This window comes from Diadema antillarum, unplaced genomic scaffold (assembly GCF_040938485.1).
Source record: "Diadema antillarum isolate AM-2024a unplaced genomic scaffold, OU_Dant_1.0 seq00001316_RagTag, whole genome shotgun sequence".
Classification (NCBI taxonomy): domain Eukaryota; kingdom Metazoa; phylum Echinodermata; class Echinoidea; order Diadematoida; family Diadematidae; genus Diadema; species Diadema antillarum.
This window is the reverse complement of record NW_027272088.1, coordinates 126,014-146,348: the sequence shown is the minus strand read 5'-3', so window position 1 is coordinate 146,348 and position 20,335 is coordinate 126,014. Positions and strand designations below refer to the sequence as shown.

At 40.4% G+C, this 20,335-nt stretch overlaps 1 protein-coding gene across 1 annotated transcript in view; it reads left to right on the top strand.

Annotated features, from left to right (window-relative positions):
• Positions 1–380: 380 nt before the first annotated feature.
• LOC139708180 (uncharacterized) overlaps positions 381–20,335 on the top strand; it is a gene marked incomplete at its 3' end in the record, with an annotated part of 141,624 nt that continues 121,669 nt past the window's right edge. The window contains exons 1-2 of the mRNA XM_071620155.1: positions 381–1,881; positions 1,963–2,058. Coding sequence (XP_071476256.1) covers positions 381–1,881; positions 1,963–2,058 — 1,597 coding nt within the window. The remainder of the gene's footprint in view (positions 1,882–1,962; positions 2,059–20,335) is intronic.

The window sequence follows — 20,335 nt, the reverse complement described above, 5'->3', positions numbered from 1 at the left end:
CTACTACCACAATCAACACCATCAGTATCCTTTAGATCACCACTGTGGCACGCCATTCACGTCCGTATTAGCCAAGATAACTGAAATCTAGTCATCCTATTATTGGAAAATTCGAACACTGATTGTCACTGTTAGCCGCTGATCATCGTCAGACGCTCTGGGTAATCTGTTGTACTTCGGAGCGTTGTTTACATCACCCAGGCGTCATGATGCTCGTAAGAATACCTTGGCAAATTTTGTACGAGCTGTTCTAGCATTCAAACAATGACTGTATAAAGAGCATTAGCATAAAGAGCTGTGCTGTATAACTAATCAAGTTTGTTATTCTCTGTGTTCTTTTTCTGAAGGCAAGGCGGCTTGTGGAAGCAATATGTCGTCGCATGGAGAAGCAGAGATCTCGATCAGGTCTCGGAGTGCTGAAATCGGCAACGCGGGGACGAAGGGCGAGTCTGCAACCGGGCGAGGAAACCGGCCCTTGGACGGCCACCGCCAATAGGCGTCTTAGCGCCCTCACTAAGGAAGGCCCTCCTCACGGCCTGGACCACTATCCGCTGGGATCGCCACCCTTTGTCTCTCCTCTTGGACTCGCACAGGCCAAGCCGGCGGGTAGGTTCGGCATCCCGAACAACAAGCTCCCGAGCAAGTTTCGCAAGTTCTCCCTGCCCAAGCTAAAGAGCATTCCTTGCATCGCGGCCCTCACCATCAACATGTCGCTGCTAGTCGGGGAAGTCGAGAGTCTACCAGGCAGCATCCAGGCCGACGCAGAACTCCTGAGACTGGCCATTCAGAGGAACAACGTCGAGAGTGTTGCTGGGGTCCTCGACCGTCACTACGAACTGTTCAACGTCGGGCCGGAAGCTGCCACAGCACCTTCCACTCCGCAGCCGCACAGGCGAAGTCGCAGCGACAGTCTGCAAGTCGAAGTGCTCCTGCAGCAGAGCACCGCACTGATCAACAAGATTCAGGACTCTAAGTCCCCTCCTGAAGAGGAGGAGGAAGAGAAAACCGAGGTGGATGAGGAGATTCCGACTGTTTTCAAGAACGCTCTTCATTTGGCCATCGCGCATGGATCTCTTGATGTTGTGCAATTGCTCTTAAAGCGGGGCGTTGATCCTTGTTTAGCCGGAAAATGCAGGTATCCTAAATATATCAGCAGCACGCAGGACGGACACGCATCACCCTCGGGCAAAACAAACGGCAAGAATGGCATTCAGACCATAGACATTGAAGACACGTGGTTGGAGCGTCCGAGTTTGTTCTTCGCCGTGCACAACGCAAGCGCTGTCATCGTGCGAATGTTGCTTCGCTACGGCGCCCTGCCCGACCAAGTGGACATGGATCGCGCCACTCCACTCCATGTTGCCGCACGCGGTTTTCACCAGCGATGGGAGTGTGCCCAGGTCCTTCTCGTGCACGGAGCCAGCATCCTCAGTCCCGATCAGGATGGTATCAGACCTGTCGATCTGGCTCCACGTCTGCGGAAGCTTCAGCGGAGGATCCTCCTGGATCATCTTGACGTGCTCTCTCCTGATAATTCGCACCTGCACTGCGAGGATGGCCCTCGGGTTCGGATAAGACCGCTGCGCGACAGCCGGAAGCACTCCTCGGGTCTAATGGCTTTACCGAGATTCGTGGCCCGTGTGGCGAGGTCGCGGTCACCAAACACAAATGACAAAGACCGGCGAGCTACGGTGTGCACGACCGGCGACGTCGATGGCGACGAGGAGTCGCGGGCAAGATCGAGGGCTGGAAGGAAGATGAGCTTCTGGGGCTGGCCGAAGAGAAGGCGCAAGTCACGCGAGGATTCCAAGCACGGAGACAGTGACTGTGAACAGGGAGATACTCCTGCACCAGGAGGAGGAGGGGGAAGTGGTGGAGGGAGTGGAACCAGCGGGGGTAACGTGGTGAGTGGAAGTGGTTCTGGTGGTATGGTGCCTGGAGGTTCACCAGTGGCAATGGTAGTCAAGGACCACGGACCGATTCCAGTCGACTCGGATACACCCACCAAGAACCCAACCAGGCGTACGGGAAAAACAATGCTGGTGTCTGCTAATATCGGTAAGCCTCAACCAACATTCAATTAATATCCACACTGCATTAGACTTTAATTCTGTACACCACAACGGGAACCTTATTTGTTAATATGACGTTTGCATGTCCACGTGTATATCGACATTACGCATTTTATATTGCTTCTTGGACAGAGGATTAATATTGTTCATCTCCCCATAAAGCACATCGGTGAGGAAATATTTTGTTTTATTTAATTTCATTAAAAGTTTTGTTTATTTTTTCATATGAAATGAAAATAGATGGTTTTTTCTTTACATGTTGCAATCATGGGTTCGCCCGTTAGCTGGAATAATCGGACTTGATACCCCGTCTTGGCCATCATGCACTTTTTACAGAGAGATATCTACAAAATTCGCTTTCACCAAAAGAACGAGAGAATCTGTATCGGACGCTTTTTTCTCACGCCAGAAACAGAAACTCGTGAAACTCGTCATCACTTGCATCGAATTATCAAGTAGGCCTACGTATATCTGTAGGATTTATTGCACTTGATAGATCGAAATCCCCTCCTAAATTGCATATAGCCTTGATGGTTAATCAATGCATTTAGTACAGCTGAAATGCTCCTCGGATAAGATAAGGTTGAATATCTCACTGTGACGTCAGATCCCTCCCAAGCCGAGGGCGACTATACGCGCTTCTGTCTTAGAGGGAGCTAATGCGTCTAACTTCTCCCTCGGGCGTGAAGTAACCATTCCTGCTGTTCATGGCGATGTTTCAGGACACGCATCTTCTTTTTACTTTTCCTTTTTAGTGATGTCATGACAAATCTACCATATACTTTGACTTAGATTATGGGATACGAAGGCCTGTTTTTTTTTTCAATTGTGGCATAATTATCTCGTTTTATTACGTACTGCACTCTCCTAGTGGAAGGCTACTAAGATTCTATTATATTCTTTGTCGTAAAATTTGCTCACAAAGTAGGCCTACAGAATTGTGTATTAATTTTGTCAATGGGCGCCGTTATTGTACCCTTGTTAAACAGCAGGCGCCTTTCATAAACATGCATATCTGAACAGCCCTTCGAAGAGCAATCATTCATGATCTTTATTACGTCATCTAAGCTTGGAAAGTGAGATCGGTCAGATACAGAGACACGTTATGACTATGGCAAAGGGTTACAAATTGATGCGTGTCAGTGAAGCAACACGGGTATTATACGCGGCGTATACATAGTATGCGTAGTGAATAATAAGTGTCCTCTATTGTATTGGTTGGCAAGTTAAGACACCCATTCATTACATTCACATCGTGTGTTTTTTTTTTTCTGTCGCACACCATCAAACTTAGAATTATGAGTAAGGTTATTGACATTCATCCAGTACCGTCGAACCTCTCTCTCTCCTTCCCTTGATATCTTTTCTCCCTCACCTGTACTTTCTCTCCCCTCTCCCTCTCTCCAAATCTATGTTTCTCCAACTTCTTTTCTCTTTCAGCCCTCACACACACACACACACACACACACACACACACACACACACACACACACACACACACACACACACCCAATGCCTCTCTCTCTCTCTCTCTCTCTCTCTCTCGCATCTGTATTCTCTCCCTGTCCCTCTCTCTATCAGTATTTGAACTGAACTGAACTGAAGTGAAGTATATCTATCTTATTTAACTATTTATCTTTTTGCTCCTTCATCACGATCTCTTATAAATAAAATATGGTTATACTCTCTGCAACAGTGATGGCACAGAATTCACTGGAAAACAGATAAGTGCTATACATTATCACAAAAGCGTTTTTTTTTTACTTTTTTTTTTTTCGTCCTGAGCCAATATCGTTACTTCACAAGGGGGTTCTGCAAGGGCGTAACTCAAAACGGTAAGAGCTCACCCTTAGTGCCGTTATGTTTAATCTTCGAGAGTGGGGACGGAGAAGGGGGCTCGGAAAGAGGGAGAGATGAAAGAGAAAAGTGAGAAATCGAGAGAGAGAGAGAGAGGCATATACAGTATATAGAGAGAGATAGGGAGGGAGAGAGAGGCATATACAGTATATAGAGAGAGATAGGGAGAGAGAGAGAGGCATATACAGTATATAGAGAGAGATAGGGAGAGAGAGAGAGGCATATACAGTATATAGAGAGAGATAGGGAGAGAGAGAGAGGCATATACAGTATATGGAGAGAGATAGGGGTGAGAGAGAGAGAGGGAGAGAGATTGAAAGAAAGCAAGGTGGACAGACAGGGAGAGAGAAGGCAAGATACCATATGCATACTTTTTTTTTCATTTTGCATATGGTTGGGCTTTATATCAAATTTCACCTTCAGCGCACGTCTTCCATTAATCCCACGTCGCGTAATAACGAATGACGTTCGGCAGACTTCCCCAAATGTAGCGGTATCTTTTTATCGTTGCCTCGAAAATATCACGACCTTTTGGCTGGTCGCTTTACTCGCAGTCAACGGGACCAATTTTTTTTTTCTCCATTTTTCATTTTGTTCTCTAACTCATCTGGCCAACGAGCAAAGGAAAAAGATAAATGACTAAAATATGATAACAGCCAAAGTGTTGGTTTTCCGGTCTTGTTTTTCGGGGGGGGGGGGGGTCATTTCAAAATGTAAGCCAACCTGCTCCATATATTGACAAAAGATTTGAGAAAGAGAAAAGGCACGCTTCATCTTGAATCGGCGATAAATGAAAGAGTGATACAGTGATCGCACCGATACAAAGGCACGGGTTTCTAAAAATTGGATCTGCCTGTTGTTAGGTTACGGGTGAACCAGTTAGATGGTCTCAGGTGGTCCCGTCGCGCACGTGCACACGTCGTTTCGACGCCAGACGATGTTCTCGCGAGCTGGCGAGCGTTTGAAGGGAACATCGCCGCGATTTGGGGGAAATATGAAATAATAATTGGCGCCATATCACACTTAGTAGCTATTCGTCACGCGACGATGGCGTTTACATGTGCTTTGATTTAACCACTTGGATTATACGCGCCGTAGCAGACTAGAAATGGTAAGATCGCATCCTAAGTTGTTTTAGGTTGTGTCCGGCTGGTATACGTATAAATCGAAGTGTTTCTTTTTTATTACGTGGTTGCGTGTGTGGGTGCGTTTATGTGTGTGCGTTTTCATGAGTGTGTGTTTGTATGTGCGTGTGTATGCATGTATGTGTGTGTTGTGTTTGTTGTATATACTTAGGTACAGTAAGTGCTTGAGTAGGTATGTGTGGGCATGGTACAGTTTGTAGTTGTGCAACTCCGTAATTCTGTGTGGTGCTTTTTGATCATGTTTATGCACTGCATGCGGCCTAGTATCATGTGTGCATAAGATTTTGAAGTCAAACTTGCTTTTAATCATGACAGACTAAGTCTGTTTTATAGTTTTTTTTTGGTTTTATTTTAAGCCAAATGATATTTGTAGGTTTTTCGAGTCCAATTTGTTTGTTATATTGCATGTGCATATAGGCTACACTAAAATATCGCCTCTCAATTTGGGATTGACATAAAAATCTATCAATAAAAAGAGTAACATACTGTGAATGCAACTTATTAACACCTGAAAAGCCTTGAGACTATCAAATCACCATTACAAAATTGCATGCACGATTACACCTTCTTGTGTGTGTGTGTTTTTTTTTAAATTGAAGTATGAAGTTCATTTGTCTATGTATATCTATTTAACTATATTCATTAACTTCTTCATAAATCTACTTATTTATTTATTCATTCACTTATCAATTCATTTATCTATCTATCTACTACCTGAGATAAAAGCGAGATAGAACTGAGTGTGTACAATATGATTTGATATAGAATTACCCCACTGCAGGCCATCGATTGAACTACAGTTAAACAAGACACAAAAAGGTCAGATTTAAACGAAAACAGATTTGATGATTTGGGAAAGAAAATCCGATGTCGCAGCAAAGTTCGAGAAATTTTCGTCACAAAAATTCAGACCGGAACCAGGTGAAGGCAGAGAACATGACCATAGAAAATGTGCATTCAAACACAATAATTAAGCAAACCTATTAGAACAGAGCACAATTTTACATTATCCATGATCATATCCTCATACAAATATACTATTATATACATCCTCTCACGTTTATACACAAATACATACACATGTTGAATATACACACGTATACACACATACACACAGGCATAAATCCTATATAGATACACATAGAGTCAAGAAAATCCTGGCAGGTAGCAACGAACAAAGATTTTAAAAGGCAGCTTAAGTAAAAGAAATAAGCAGCATAAATACAAGAGATGTGCAGCTGAAATGGTTTCAAGGCAGCAAGCAGAAAACACTAATGTGATTAAAAGACAGTTAAGGATGAAAACCAGTAGCGAAACGAGCAGGGAGGAATGTAGATATAATTACATGTGCGGTTGACCTCTTCGATGACACTTTGTATATAGAATAAAGTAAAACCAGCACTGACCAACAGGGTGCTCTCTTTTGGAGACCATTTAGACTCAATTATAACATACAGTGTAATTCTAAAACAATGATAAAGTTATGAGAATACATTGACAGGTTTAAAACCAAGGACAAACGCCAAATCATACACATTCAGAAAGCAACGCAGACATACCTTAAATACATAGAAAATTAAACAGTGGTACAAATACAATCAGCAAAATAGATCCAAAATCCTGATTTGGATCCAAGAATTGAGGAAACTGAGCGTTACCTCGTATAGCGTTACCTCGATCATTATGAAGTGGTAATGTTCTTCACTTCAGTAATTACAATAAATTCGGTCAATCCCTCTAAAGTCAGAAAGGGAAAATAACTCTCCCAGTATAATGGAGCGAAATGCAAACAAACAAAACGATCCGGATATTCCGGTTTCGGTCAACGATTAGCGCAAAGTGTTGCGAGGCGCCGCATATCGCCGACCTCTTTCTTCGTCGAGAGGTGGACGAGTTCTGCAAAATACTTCAGATGCAAATTACTTGAAATTCTCAGAAAGCAAAAACAAAAGCAAAAATAAAGGCATCAAGCGTCAAGTGGATGCGGTTATAAGAATCTGCAAACCTTAGCGTTTTACGAAGGTATAGTGGTGTATGGATATTAGTCTCATCGATATTGCCTGGTGCCAGATTTTCCCTTTTGAAGAGCGTACGCTATTAATCCAACCTCGCTTTGTGTGTTTGTTTGTTTGTGTGTGTGTGTGTGTGTGTGTGTGTGTGTGTGTGTGTGTGTGTGTGTGTGTGTGTGTGTGTGTATGTGTGTGCTTGTATTTGTCTCCTCGATGTTTATCAGCTACGAAAGTGTGAAGTGAGCGTATAGCGGAATCTTTTATTCTTTGAACAGCTCCTCTCCGAAGTTGTCATCGGCTATCGATTAAAAAAAAACAACAACAAATAAAGCTGTAAAAAAACTTCTATGAAACTCCAGGGAGCACGTTACACATGGTATTGGTATATTTTATGAGTCAAGCTATACCCTTCGCGCAATATTTCCCCTCCTTTCTTCTCTCTCAACGCGAGTGACACCGCATCAGTGTGAACATTTTAAAGGTGCCGAGCACCCACCTATTCATTTGAAGCCGGTAATAACTATTGTGGACGCTTTGCACCAATCGGTAAAAAGTGTCATCGAAACCCAGTTGCTATCTTGGTAGATTGCAGCTCTGCGCGCTGCAGTTTTCGCCGTATTGTCTCAATGTTCAGTCATGCACGCAATTCCTCACGTCAAGACGTATCAAGACGCAAGAGAAGGGCTGGGATTTCAAATTACAAAAAGACAATTTTCAAATTGTGTTGAATGCGATAGCATCCGTGTATAGTTGGTGATAGGATGCATGTGAGAGATCCAAGTAATCGGCTGCGAGAAAACCTCCTCTGTTTCATGCAGACCCGATTATACGGACAGTCAAAAATTCTTGTTGATGTTTGTTGTTGGCTGAAACTTCCACCATTGTAGGGCTATTCGTCTAATTTGAGGTGTCACTGCCTTGCAATCGAACACTCGCAGCTCGGGTTCGGGCTCTGGTTCGAATCCCTCTGGGTCTTACCAGCAATATTTTGTTTTATCATGTCGTCCCTTCTAACACAGACAAAAAACTGTCCCTCGGACATGAAATGGAGGTCCCGTGTGTGACAGAGTCCCTACCTACGCACGTAAAAGATCCCGCTTCTTTCATTCATCTCAAATAGCATGGTACAAAACCCGGTGAAGTGGTCCGCCTCAATTACGTTCAACTTGACACCATGAAAGACCAGCTAGAACAGCTAGATCTAGGCCTCCCATCCATCCTGTCAGATGGAATATGAAAACAATGATAAGCAATCAATAATTCTTATGTATTCATCAATCGGATTGACAAAACGCAATAATTGAAACAGACTATATTATGAGAGCTATTAAGAGACGCTCATTCTACACATACCCCATTTCCTCCGTTCTTCCCGTTCCATAGTCTGTGATTACTTATACAATCGCCATGGATTATTAAATATTACACCAATTACTTCAATAATATCAGTTCGCGGAGGTTGTGAACTCATAGATGACGGGGTTGGGGGAAGGGAGAATTTCCCCTCTTTTGTTTACTCTAGAGCTCAGGCGTCTTCAGAGAGCTTTCTCCGATATGACTTATTGAGACGCAAATGGATGTTTCAATAAATCCGCTTTATTCTTTACGACCCTCAATTTATGACCGTTGGCACTTTGCACAGAGCTTTGTTGTTGTTGCCGCTTATATATATATATATATATATATATATATATATATTTCTTTTTAAGAGTAGCGACCTTTTCACCCAGCAGCATTGGGAAAATAGCGGACAATGTTTCTCATTGTTTTACCTATATGAGGACGAATGGAATATGGCACCAGACTGTATTTCCCGCATTTTGTGAGACCAATCAGAGCTGGGGGGGGGGGGGGGGGGGGGGGAAGGGCAGGTAGTGATTTCATCTTTTAATATGCAGATCCATGGATGCAGATGAATTCTCTAAAGTGTCATCTCATTGGTTGATTTTCGATGAAAATATAATTCGTAATTCAGAGTTGTGGTCTCCCCACCACTTGTGCTTTCTTCTTTTTCTTTCATAACTGCTGCAGTGGTAATAGCTGGTCTTGTTCGTAGTAAATTTTGTGATGACGTCATCACGGGATACGGCGAAAAATACGGGATCTAGTTAGCTCATGGCCACAAATATCAACAACAACAATGCAAAATGTGAAATACAACATGAGAGCAATGACCTCATTCACGAAATACGGAAAATGATTATTCAGTGCATGGTCTGCGGTCTGTACTTTTTGAAGGAGTAAACAGGTAATACGAGATGTTTTAATCAAAAACGTGATTGACCAACGAGATTACAAAATTCGTGATCACGAGAAGATAGACACAAACACACGAATGGATGAAAACACACGAACAGCTACTCATTATGTCAAGTCATATTATTATTAACCGTGTTGTGCTCTGCCTGCCAACTTCCGTCCATTACCTATGCTAATGAAGTGGGGCATCGGCGCAGCGCAACTTGATTAAACTGATCATAGAAGTTTTGTCGTGTTAAGTTTGAAGTCCAGGTATTCTAACTCGGTGACAAGCGATGGGTTAGAAAATTAGGGAAGTTGTGGATGTGAGAGGAAAGAAGCAAGGATCAAGTAAAGGAGGACAGGAACAAAGGGAGCAAAAACTTATTGAAACTGCACAGTTTTCTATCAAAAAGCAGGTGTAACAAACAAGAGAAATTGAACTCTTGTTGAAGAAAAGGCGACAGCCGCAGCTCAGCCTTTAATAATGACAACCCTCGTCAGAAGAAGCCATTTTGACAGAGAAAGGGAGAGGGGATGACTCGAAGGAGATAGACGAAAAGAGAGACAGAGTGGGGTAGTCAAACAAACAAACAGACAGACAGACAGACAGACAGACAGACAGACAGACAGACAGACGAACAGACAGATAAAAGGAGAAGGAGAATGTCAGAGACTAACAGGAATTTTCACACCTCCTCACTCATGTCCAAGTCCCCACGTTCACTCATGGGGGGACGCATTATATTCATTATCTATTCGTTACCGCCATTTCCATCTCCAGCGGCTTCCGGCTGCAGGGTGAACGAAACGCATGACTTACCATCAGCGATCCACTGTCGTTTGCTGTCCGCGAGTTGTAAGTCGCTGTCATGTCTGCTATAGCTATCTTATTGTCTTCCTCCCCCTCTCGTTCTTCTTCTTCTTCTTCTTCTTCTTCTTCTTCTTCTTCTTTTTCTTCTTGCATAGAATTGATATCATGGCGCTTGTACGAAAGTACGACGAGGAAATAAAGAAGACATGACACGGGAGAGCTGGGGAGATGAGGCTGGGGTTGAAGAAAAAAAAAGATATAAGTTAGGGCGTCCAGATCATACTGATGTTTCACGATATTCACATTTTATAGTCAATTATATATATTTTATATATATCATATTAGGCCCTACATTAAATCATATAATGTTATAAATAAATAAATAAATAAATAAATGAATATATATATATATATATATATATATATATATATATATTTTTTTTTTTTTTTTTTTAATAGGGAATATTCGGACCCGTTAAAATTCACTATGAAAGCGACCACAATTTTAAAAGCACAGCTTTGAAAATTTGATTAAAATCGGGAATATATATATATATATATATATATACATATGTATAGATATATATTTCTTTTTTAACAGGGAAATTTCGGACCCGTTAAAATTCACTATGAAAAACGACCACAATTTTAAAAGCACAGCTGTGAAAATTTGATCAAAACCGGGAAAACTTGGGGAAGTTACGGAATTGTGAATTCTCACGAGTATTTGAAGAGCTTCCTTCCAAAAGGCGCTAAATCCATCTTTTTTTTTCAATGGATTTAGCGCCTTTTGGAAGCAAGCTCTTCATTTGCAAAACAGTTCTTGAACAGATATCATGAATATGAACATGAGTGAGTAGATGATGTCGTGATCTCACTGTTTTCCTGTGATCGTGTGCAAAAATACTAACGAAAATCATATATGTGTGTGTGTGTGGGGGGGGGGTGCTATTCATGATAGTGTAAAACATGGTGTTGTTCATGAAAGCAAGAGAATATGAATCAGAAGGGTGAAGGTTGAGATGTGATTTTTTTTTTTCAATTCGACGTTTTTATTCTTGTCTGATTAACTTCACAATTATGATCAGTATTAGGATATGAGACTGGGGTATATTGAGTTAAACAAGACAATAACAAAAAATTGAAATATTGAGGCGATGACATCATCAACTCACCCAGTTGCATAATCATATTGATTGTTGAAGAAACGCTATGTGAAAATCAACAAAATTTGATCACAATAAACCGTTTTGTATATAGTTGTGCAATCTGCCAGTGTGTAGATAAAAGGTCATTTTGCAGACGTGCACGCATGAATGGGTTTTAGAAAGTCCATTCACGTCGTTACAGCCATTAGAATCAACATACTATCACCGGAGGACACTTAAGTACACGAGGACACTTGAGGTCTGAGGAACAATTATCTTGCCATTTTGAACTCAAATAACCCATGTATCTCTTTTCGTATGCGTGTGTGTTTAATTGGCGTTAGCATCATTGGTCTTGTGGCATTGTTCTCTTTTCTTTATTTACACTAAACTTTCCACTTTTGTCCATTTTTTTTCCATTTAACTTCCCTTCATTACCTGAGGTTGAAATAGAAAGTTTTGAAGACCGTATTTTCGATTCTCTTCCCTTCTACTGTAATTGTCTCCTCAGAACATCTTGCAGACTGTAGAGATATTACAAAACGCAAAGAATACAAAAGAGATAAAAAAAGGAAATCAGGCATGTCAGGAGATAAACTTGTATTGAAGAACAAAGACAAAAGTCCTCCAGTCAGGATATTAATATCATCCACCATGTCCATGTTATAGCTATAACAACATGAAGTCAAATGTGAAGTCAAGGCCCTCAAGTGGTATAAATGCAAAGTGCGGTGCAATCCACTTGGAGGTCCTAAACGTTGTTTTGATATAAAACTATAACATTGAAATATCACAAGGGTTTTCTCTAAGATTTTTTTTCCTCTCAATTCTTCCTGGTACATATAATCCAATTTTATTAGTACATAGCGCATCTTTAAAGCAAAATTTCTTAAAGGTATGGGTACGTAATACAAAATCTAATCATACAATTGAAATATGCAAAATATATATCAAGAAAAATCGGGAAATCAAGAAAATGCTGATGTTGTGTTGTGGGACTATCGGACTTGTTCAGCCGACGTCCTATACGACAATCTATTTAAGTGTTCGATGATTAACCGCCACCAGACAGGATAACTTGTTGCTATAGGTTCTGGGACTTTTCTGGCATTGGTATCACTGTTGATGAACAATGGTGCGAGGCTCTGGACCTTGTTGTCTAAAAGACTCATCAGAATGCTGAAATTTTGCATATTCGGGATCAGATGAAACCCTGATTGTCACTCTAAGACGAACTTGTAAAGTGGGACAATTCGTCTTTCATCTGAAAGTTTATACACTGGAACCAAAAAAACAAAAGTATGCTTGAAAAGCATGAACAATTCTTACATTCTCTAAAAAACGTGTAGGTAAATGACATTGATCAACTCTGGATAGAACATAGCAACGTAAATAAGAGAAGACTATTCTTTTGTGTATAGGAATAGTCAGACATTGTCCGCAGTAGACTGCACATTAAAGGGACATTCCAGACGATTTTCATAATTTCACATCATGTAGTACGTAAATCGACAACTCCATGTACAGATTTGTGGAATTCATTGTGGTTCTTGAGCAGAGAAAACAATACTTTGAAAAACCTTAAACAAATTACACTGAACAAGGATGATGACATAGGAGGTTCACATATTTCAGAAATGTCGCAGTGTAATTCATTACAATACCGCTTGCTTGCCAGTTCACCTGTGCATAATCTATGCTGCATGCCTTCTTCTTTTGTTCTGCTTCCTCAAGCCCTAACTCATGCATTCTTATGGTGACTCTGCCATGTCATCATCCTTGTTCATTGCAAGTTGTTCTAAATTTTGAAAATATTCTCATTCTTTATCCCAATTATCACAAATTCTGAAACTCTGTCCTCAGTATAACTAATTTATGGTTGTTCAAATGTAAAAATCTGAAAATCATCCGGAGGTCTCCTTTAACATTAACTACCGACTGTTGACTAATACGTTTATCAGTAGATTAGTGAAAATGGTGGCTCGCGGTGCACATTTAATTCCGTGGCGACAGTAACGCTTACGCAGATGAGAAACAAAAAGTAATAAATCCAATAGCTTGGCTAATAATATCTCCCTTGTTTACTCGCAATTTTCATTTCATTACTGCAACAGAATTATGTCTCTCTTCCATAGCAACGGATAATCCCTTTTTAGTTTTGTCTTGTTGCTGTGTGTGTGTGTGTGTGTGTGTGTGTGTGTGTGTGTGTGTGTGTGTGTGTGGCAAATCCCCTTCTCCAGTTTGCGTGATCATTTATCAGGTGATGTGCTGTCGCGTATTAATGCTGTTGTCATCAGTGAGTATCAATCATTACATTCATCCTTTCTGCGGAAACAATTTCTTCTTTCTCAAATTAGTGTTGGAGGAGACGATGTATGTTTTTGGCCGATGCACGTAATGACATTTTGCGAGTAATTAGAGGAATGAGACAACACGATAAAAGAAAAGAAAAATAGAATTCCCTTTTATAAGGGTTATGATTTTTTAAAGACATGAGGTATGGATGGGGAAGTCGCAATCCCCCACCTCACCCCCCCCCCCAAAAAAAAAGATAAAAATTCGTCCGAATTGCCTACAGAACGTTCTTCATCACGGCTTTTGTTCAAATACATGGGCGACCAAATCGACGGATTAAAAATGATAAGAGACTTCAAACGTGCGAACGCTTTACCGCGCTTCTTTTTTTTTTATTTTCGACATCTCGTGTTGCCTGCTTGGTGTCATCTCGCAATGCCAACCACAAAATGGCAATTTCGGTCAGCCTCCCTGTTTATTTTTCAATTTCTCGCGACACCCGACAGATTAACCGTGCTCAGCTGCCCAGCATTCGTTCTCTGTTCCGCATATCGCGTGCTCCATGAATAGATCAAAGTGTAAAAGAGAATGGCAAACAAGTTGTTAGAAGGGGAAGAAAGATAGAGAGATTTGAAGTGACAAAGAGAGAGAGAGAGAGAGGGAGCGGAGAGGGGGAATCGCCACTCTACCATCGTCATCCTAACAACCGCGCCTAGCAACGGTGGAGCCTGTGTACACATGAGGCAGAGACCTCACCGAATTTCCGCACGCATTGCTATTCACGTATTGCATCAATTGCAGAATCACATCCAGGGGTTGGCTGAGCCTATGGCGTCAGTTTTCTTTTTTATTTATTTCCGTGTGTGTTAGTGTATGTATCTGCGGTTGTGCGTTTTCGTATTTGTGTGATGGTATAACGGGTACTTGTATGATTATGTGTGCTTTTTTTTTAAGTGTTCAAGAGGGGCAAGGTCATTATTGGGAAAGACGGTATAATGGAGGCCGAAATATTAATGGTGAAAAACACGCTAGAAGTAGAGCATTCGCTTCGCCGTGAACTTAATAGCCAGAAATGCTACATAGCTGAGTGAGATTGTAGAAATCAAATGCCAGAAAGGCAACCGTGTCTTAACACAACAGAGATCTGTTGTTTTTTCTTCAAACGCGTGGTAGTTTCTAGGTACGTGTAAGTGCCTGTCAGTGTTATTATAAATAGTATGTAGTCAAAAGTATATTAAAGAAGCAAGCAGCAAACGATATAAATAGTCTAAACAAAGACATGAACTTGTGTTTCAAGCTCACTTTTGAGAAACTTGGGTTATTGTGATGTCAAAATAATGCCGAACCCTTGAGAAAAAAGATGAAGAACAAGTAACCAAGTAACATGTTGCCAAACAATGATACAGTCTTGGTAGTGTGGCAAACACATCAATATAGATTCGGAATTTCGGTAACTTAGTAGAACAAATCCCTCGTTAAGTTTACTACTGTCGGTTCTTCAAAGCCACAGTAGAGCTCTCGAGTAAACTTTAAAAAGTAGTGTATACTCTGAAGTATGCTTCGCATAGCGATCTGATGAGTCGGTGAGGATGATAACGTGTGATGTTCACCCCTCCTTTGCCACTTTGTTAACCACGCAGTTTGTCATCTTCTCAAACAAGGCGTTGGAGGTGTAACGCAACAGGTTAAGAAGTTGGCTATTAGTCTCTGATGGGGAGGCTTGACGATATTCTTCATTTTTTTATTCCATTTTTTTTTTCGAAGCATATTTCCTATCATTAGACAAAAAAAAAAGAGGTTCAAGAGGTTTCAAATATTCATAACCAAGAAGAAGCAGAATGCATCAAGGTATTGATGAAGTATTTTGGAAATCACGTGGATTTTCAATTGAAGTGAAATCAAGTGTGACGTTTCAGCTCTGTATCCTACTGGACGTCTTATACGTGGTAGTATTGTCTATTAAATACCTCTTCCACGGAATGCCGATATCGATGCTGTGCTTTCGGGTTTGTTGGAGTTAACGATGGATTCCACCGGCATGGAAGGTCCATCACAGAAGGTGTATAGACCCAGGCAGCGTCGACCCGGGATGACGCTGTACACCATTCCAGGTAGGGAGGACTTCTGAAGGGGGCTTCTTGATCATTCGCTGACGTCATAGCTATTGATGCTACTTTATACAACATTCCCATCGATGATATCATCGTGTGTCAGTTTCATAATCCTCGCCGGCTTTCTCTCACCCCCATCAGGGCCTCTTCTTTTCTATTTTCTTCCACCCCATGACGTTCTGGTAACGCACGTCATTCCCTCATCACAAATGTATCTGCAGAGAGAGAGAAAGGGGGGAGGGAGGGAGAGAAAGGGGGGGGGGTTGGAGATGGAGAGGGAATGAAACGGGAAGTAGGGGTGACAGACATCAACAGACAGAAGATGACAGAGGGATCTCATCATTACATAATGTTTCAATTAGCGTTGCTATTCAAAGGCTTTGTTGTAAATTTCCCGTTAGGGGGAAAACGGTAGAGAGACCAAAACATTAACTGGGAGCATCCAAGGATGACACAAAATTGGGTTAGGACGCACATAAATCTTAAATTGATTCATAGCATGCCAAACGGAGGCTGTGCAGGAATAAAGTGTAGAGTAATAGAGTGATATTAAGCCGATTGACTAAGGCCCGTTTCTGGAACTAGGTTATATGCAGACATACACACGTATGCATTGTATAGCCTAGGCCTATACACACAAACACACGTAAATTTGTCTAACATATACATACGTACATGCATAGTATACATACAAAATAATACCTTTTATATATGCGTAAAGAGACACATATATACACCTATGGTTAGTGTATTGCATGTATGTATGTGTATATGTGTATGTACGAGTAGGCCCTATGTATGTATGTATGCATACACCAATTGTATAAAAATGCATGAGGTTTAAACTGAAAGAACAACATCAGCCAATGACAACAAAAGACCTCAATAATGACCATGAGTAATATACAATACAAGTGATATGCAGGTGTTTCCTCATGACAATAGTAAGAATAAAACACTCAACATGCCTGAAGTATGTTTGTCTTGATCAGCTTCTCCTTTAATAACATTTTGACCCAAGGGAGGGTTCAGACTTAGGATTCAATGACATTTAATTTAATTTAATTTAATTCAATTTCAATTTCAATTTAATTTAATTTAATTTCATTTTCATTTCATTTCATTTCATTTCATTTCATTTCATTTCATTTCATTTCATTTCATTTCATTTCATTTCATTTCATTTTATTTCATCTTATTTTATTTTATTTCATTTGGTATATCAAGTTTCCACACAAATCATACAGTGTTGTGTTTACAACATCCATCCATGACAATGTAAAGTAACACATGAATTTTAAGTTATGAGTTCAGTGTATACAAATAGCATTCACATTGCTCAAAATCAATTGAAGTCACTCACAAGGGTACATTCATGACGGATAAATAAAATTATGTGTGGAGGGAACCTACATAGAAGTAGAATGTATAATTGTGAGAGTAGGCTCCCCGGAACAAAATCAAACACAGGCTGTTTATAAACACTCACACACACACTCTGCACGCACGCAAGTGCTCCTGGACAAGCGTGCGTGCACACATACACACACACACACACACGCACACACACACACACACACACACACACACACACACACACCCACACACACACACACACACAACAAGGAGAAGAGAATGAGAAAGAAAAAGAGGAGAAATCACCAACTAAAAACCAAAAACAAAATGACGTCTAACTGTTTCCGTCGCTGGATTTTTCCTTATGCCGTTTATACTGTTAATACTGAACAAATCAGCTAAAAGGGCATCATTTCTCAAGAAAAGTAGCTGTAGTATATGGAGAACAGGAAATAAACCAACATAACAGTAGCAACGAATAAAAAAACCACAAAAACAAACCCGACAACCTAAAAAGTTCAGATTGCAACGTACGCTCATAATGTGCAAGCACGTATAGTGGCGCTTGTAGATCGAGTTGTATGGAGATCCTTCTATGCACCATTCATCAGGCCATCTTGATTGATATTCCGATCACGTAATCCGATGTTGGGTATCGAGCGAGCAATTACCCTTTAACGCTCCTAAAGAGCCTCTAATACTCGGATTTTCACAATTTTCACCACTGACATAGCTCCCCCTCTGCCGATTCGTTACATTTTATTCTTTCCACGGTTTTTTTTTTCGTGCTGCTCTTGCGTGAGTCAGTATTTAGAATTGCAAGAGCGTGGGAGTCAGTGTTGACTAGTTATAGGACTATACGTAAGTCTTGGGGTCTGCATGCTAGACAAAAAAAGATAAATATATAATTATTGATTTCATTGATTTTATTCTTTTATTTTATATTTTATGTTATCATTATCATTCTTGTAATTCTTGCTATTACTTTTTGAAATAAAAGTACCACCGCAGGAACGGGGCATGTATACACACTCCGTTTCACAACTGTTACTTCAAAAATATTGACCGTTAGAGTAAAAAATAAATGAATGAACGTATACCTGCCAGCGATGTTAGCATATTTCTCGGAAACACCTGTATTACAAACGAAAGAGAGAGAGACAGAAGACAGAGACAAAGATAGACACACAAACACACACTCACACATACACACACACACACACACACACACACACACACACACACACACACACACAGATAGACAAACAAACGCTGGAAGGTGCAAATTACGTGACAAGTAAAAGCGCACCTGTCTAAAATATCTGTTCATCACGGATGTACAAGTTATGATTTGCAGAATATCGCCCATTAGACACTATTGACATTAATTCAATAAACTGCACGCAGGACACTGAGCAAAACAAGCATGCCGCGGGGTTGCAAAAATCAGGTTCTTACGAAAGTGACAATTTATGTTTGCGTATTATAGTTGATGATGATATAACCATGATGCACTTCACTGGACGAGTGGACAAAATGGAAAAAACAACAATTACCTTTAAGTTGTAGCGGACGGCATTTTTTTCCTGGCAGGCTTTGCAATGCGTCAAGTATATTGTTTTGGTAAATGTGTCCTTTTTGAACGATGTTATTATGCTGTATATGTAGCTATTTTGGATGCAATTTCACAGTGATTAAGTCTCACTTACACAACTTGTCGAAGCAAAGGATGTTTCCATTTCCGTATCACGGACAACGCTCCAATCACAAGCTCAGAAGCGAATGATAATCACAACAAATACAATTATTTTCACTCCGCAAGGACGTATTAGCTGTTAAGTATTCAAATCAAAATTTGTCGAAACGATGAGAATTGAGTTTAAGCTCGTTTACTCTGAACGAAACTGTGATATATGATAAATCATGCAACACTACCTTTAAAGGATAGCTCGTTAGGTCATAAGTAGAGTAATGACCTTCTGCGAGGTCGAATTTGATGAATCTCATACTGCTGTCTTGCACGATGCGCCGAAGATATTTATTGTAATGTCGCCTTTACGGAGAAATGAATGCATATTGCTTATGTTATATGCTTACGTGCATGCTACACGACCCCGCCGTGGGCATATCCGAGTTGTCTGGCCATGGTCAGCTTTTGTTTTGGATTGACCTCCTCCAGCCCCTGTTCTGACATTAAAGTATTTATTATTTCCGTTTATGATTTCCGTTTAAGATGTGGATGATGGACAACGACTATAAAGCATTTGCGTGATTGGTATTGAAAATGTTATTCACTCCCGACCGCAGACTGCAAAGGACCGGAGTGAGCAGAGAAGGGTATAACCACTATGTTGTCTTGTTGCATTCTTCACGTAATAACCATTTGAAAAGTTAAATTTATTTAAACTGACACACGAAGGACAGACCCGAGTGGTTTCCATATTCGATATTTGAGGAAGGAATCAAATGAAGATTTAAACCAATCGTTAATCATGCATATAATGTCATCACTTGCACATAACAAAAAGGTGCCCATCCTGCATCGTATACATCGAAAATGCTAGTGCTGAGGTTACGTCACTGAGCAAAACGTTATGAACGAAGCACTCAGTGCATGCAAAAGTACTTTTTTATTTCAAACGTAATTACACCATTTTAACCTTAATTTGTAATCATCAAGTTTGATGGAGCTCCGCAAGTTTCAATGAGATGCTCCCAGTGAATAAGTCAACTGATCAAATCACTGAACGAAATCATTCTGGTTTGTAGTTTTTTTAATGTTTATCTTCACTTTCATCTATCTATCTAACTATCTATCTATCTATATATCTGCCTATCTATCTATCTATCTATTTATTCGTCTATATTTTCATCTGTCTATCTATATCACTGCGTATCAATCTTTCTTATTCATTTATCTATGATTGTGATTATATTATGTACATGCACACAAAATCATTATGTAAATATGTAAATAACTAGCAATAATTGTACATACATACTACCGGTAAATAAATATAGATAATGTACAGATATGTATGTCTGTGACTTCATGTAGGTACTGCATAGGCTTTCAAGAAAGTAGACGCACACACACACACACACACACACACACGCTCACAAAGGCTACGATCACATACATGCTCACACAAAAAAGAATCGATATTGTCTCGCCATACTTGCAACAAAAATGCATCAAGGAAAACGTTAAAGGAAGACAGCGTTCAGCATTATTCGTTTATTAGGAGCCCTAGATTTGACTTTATCGTGTAACCCAAGAACATGGAGAG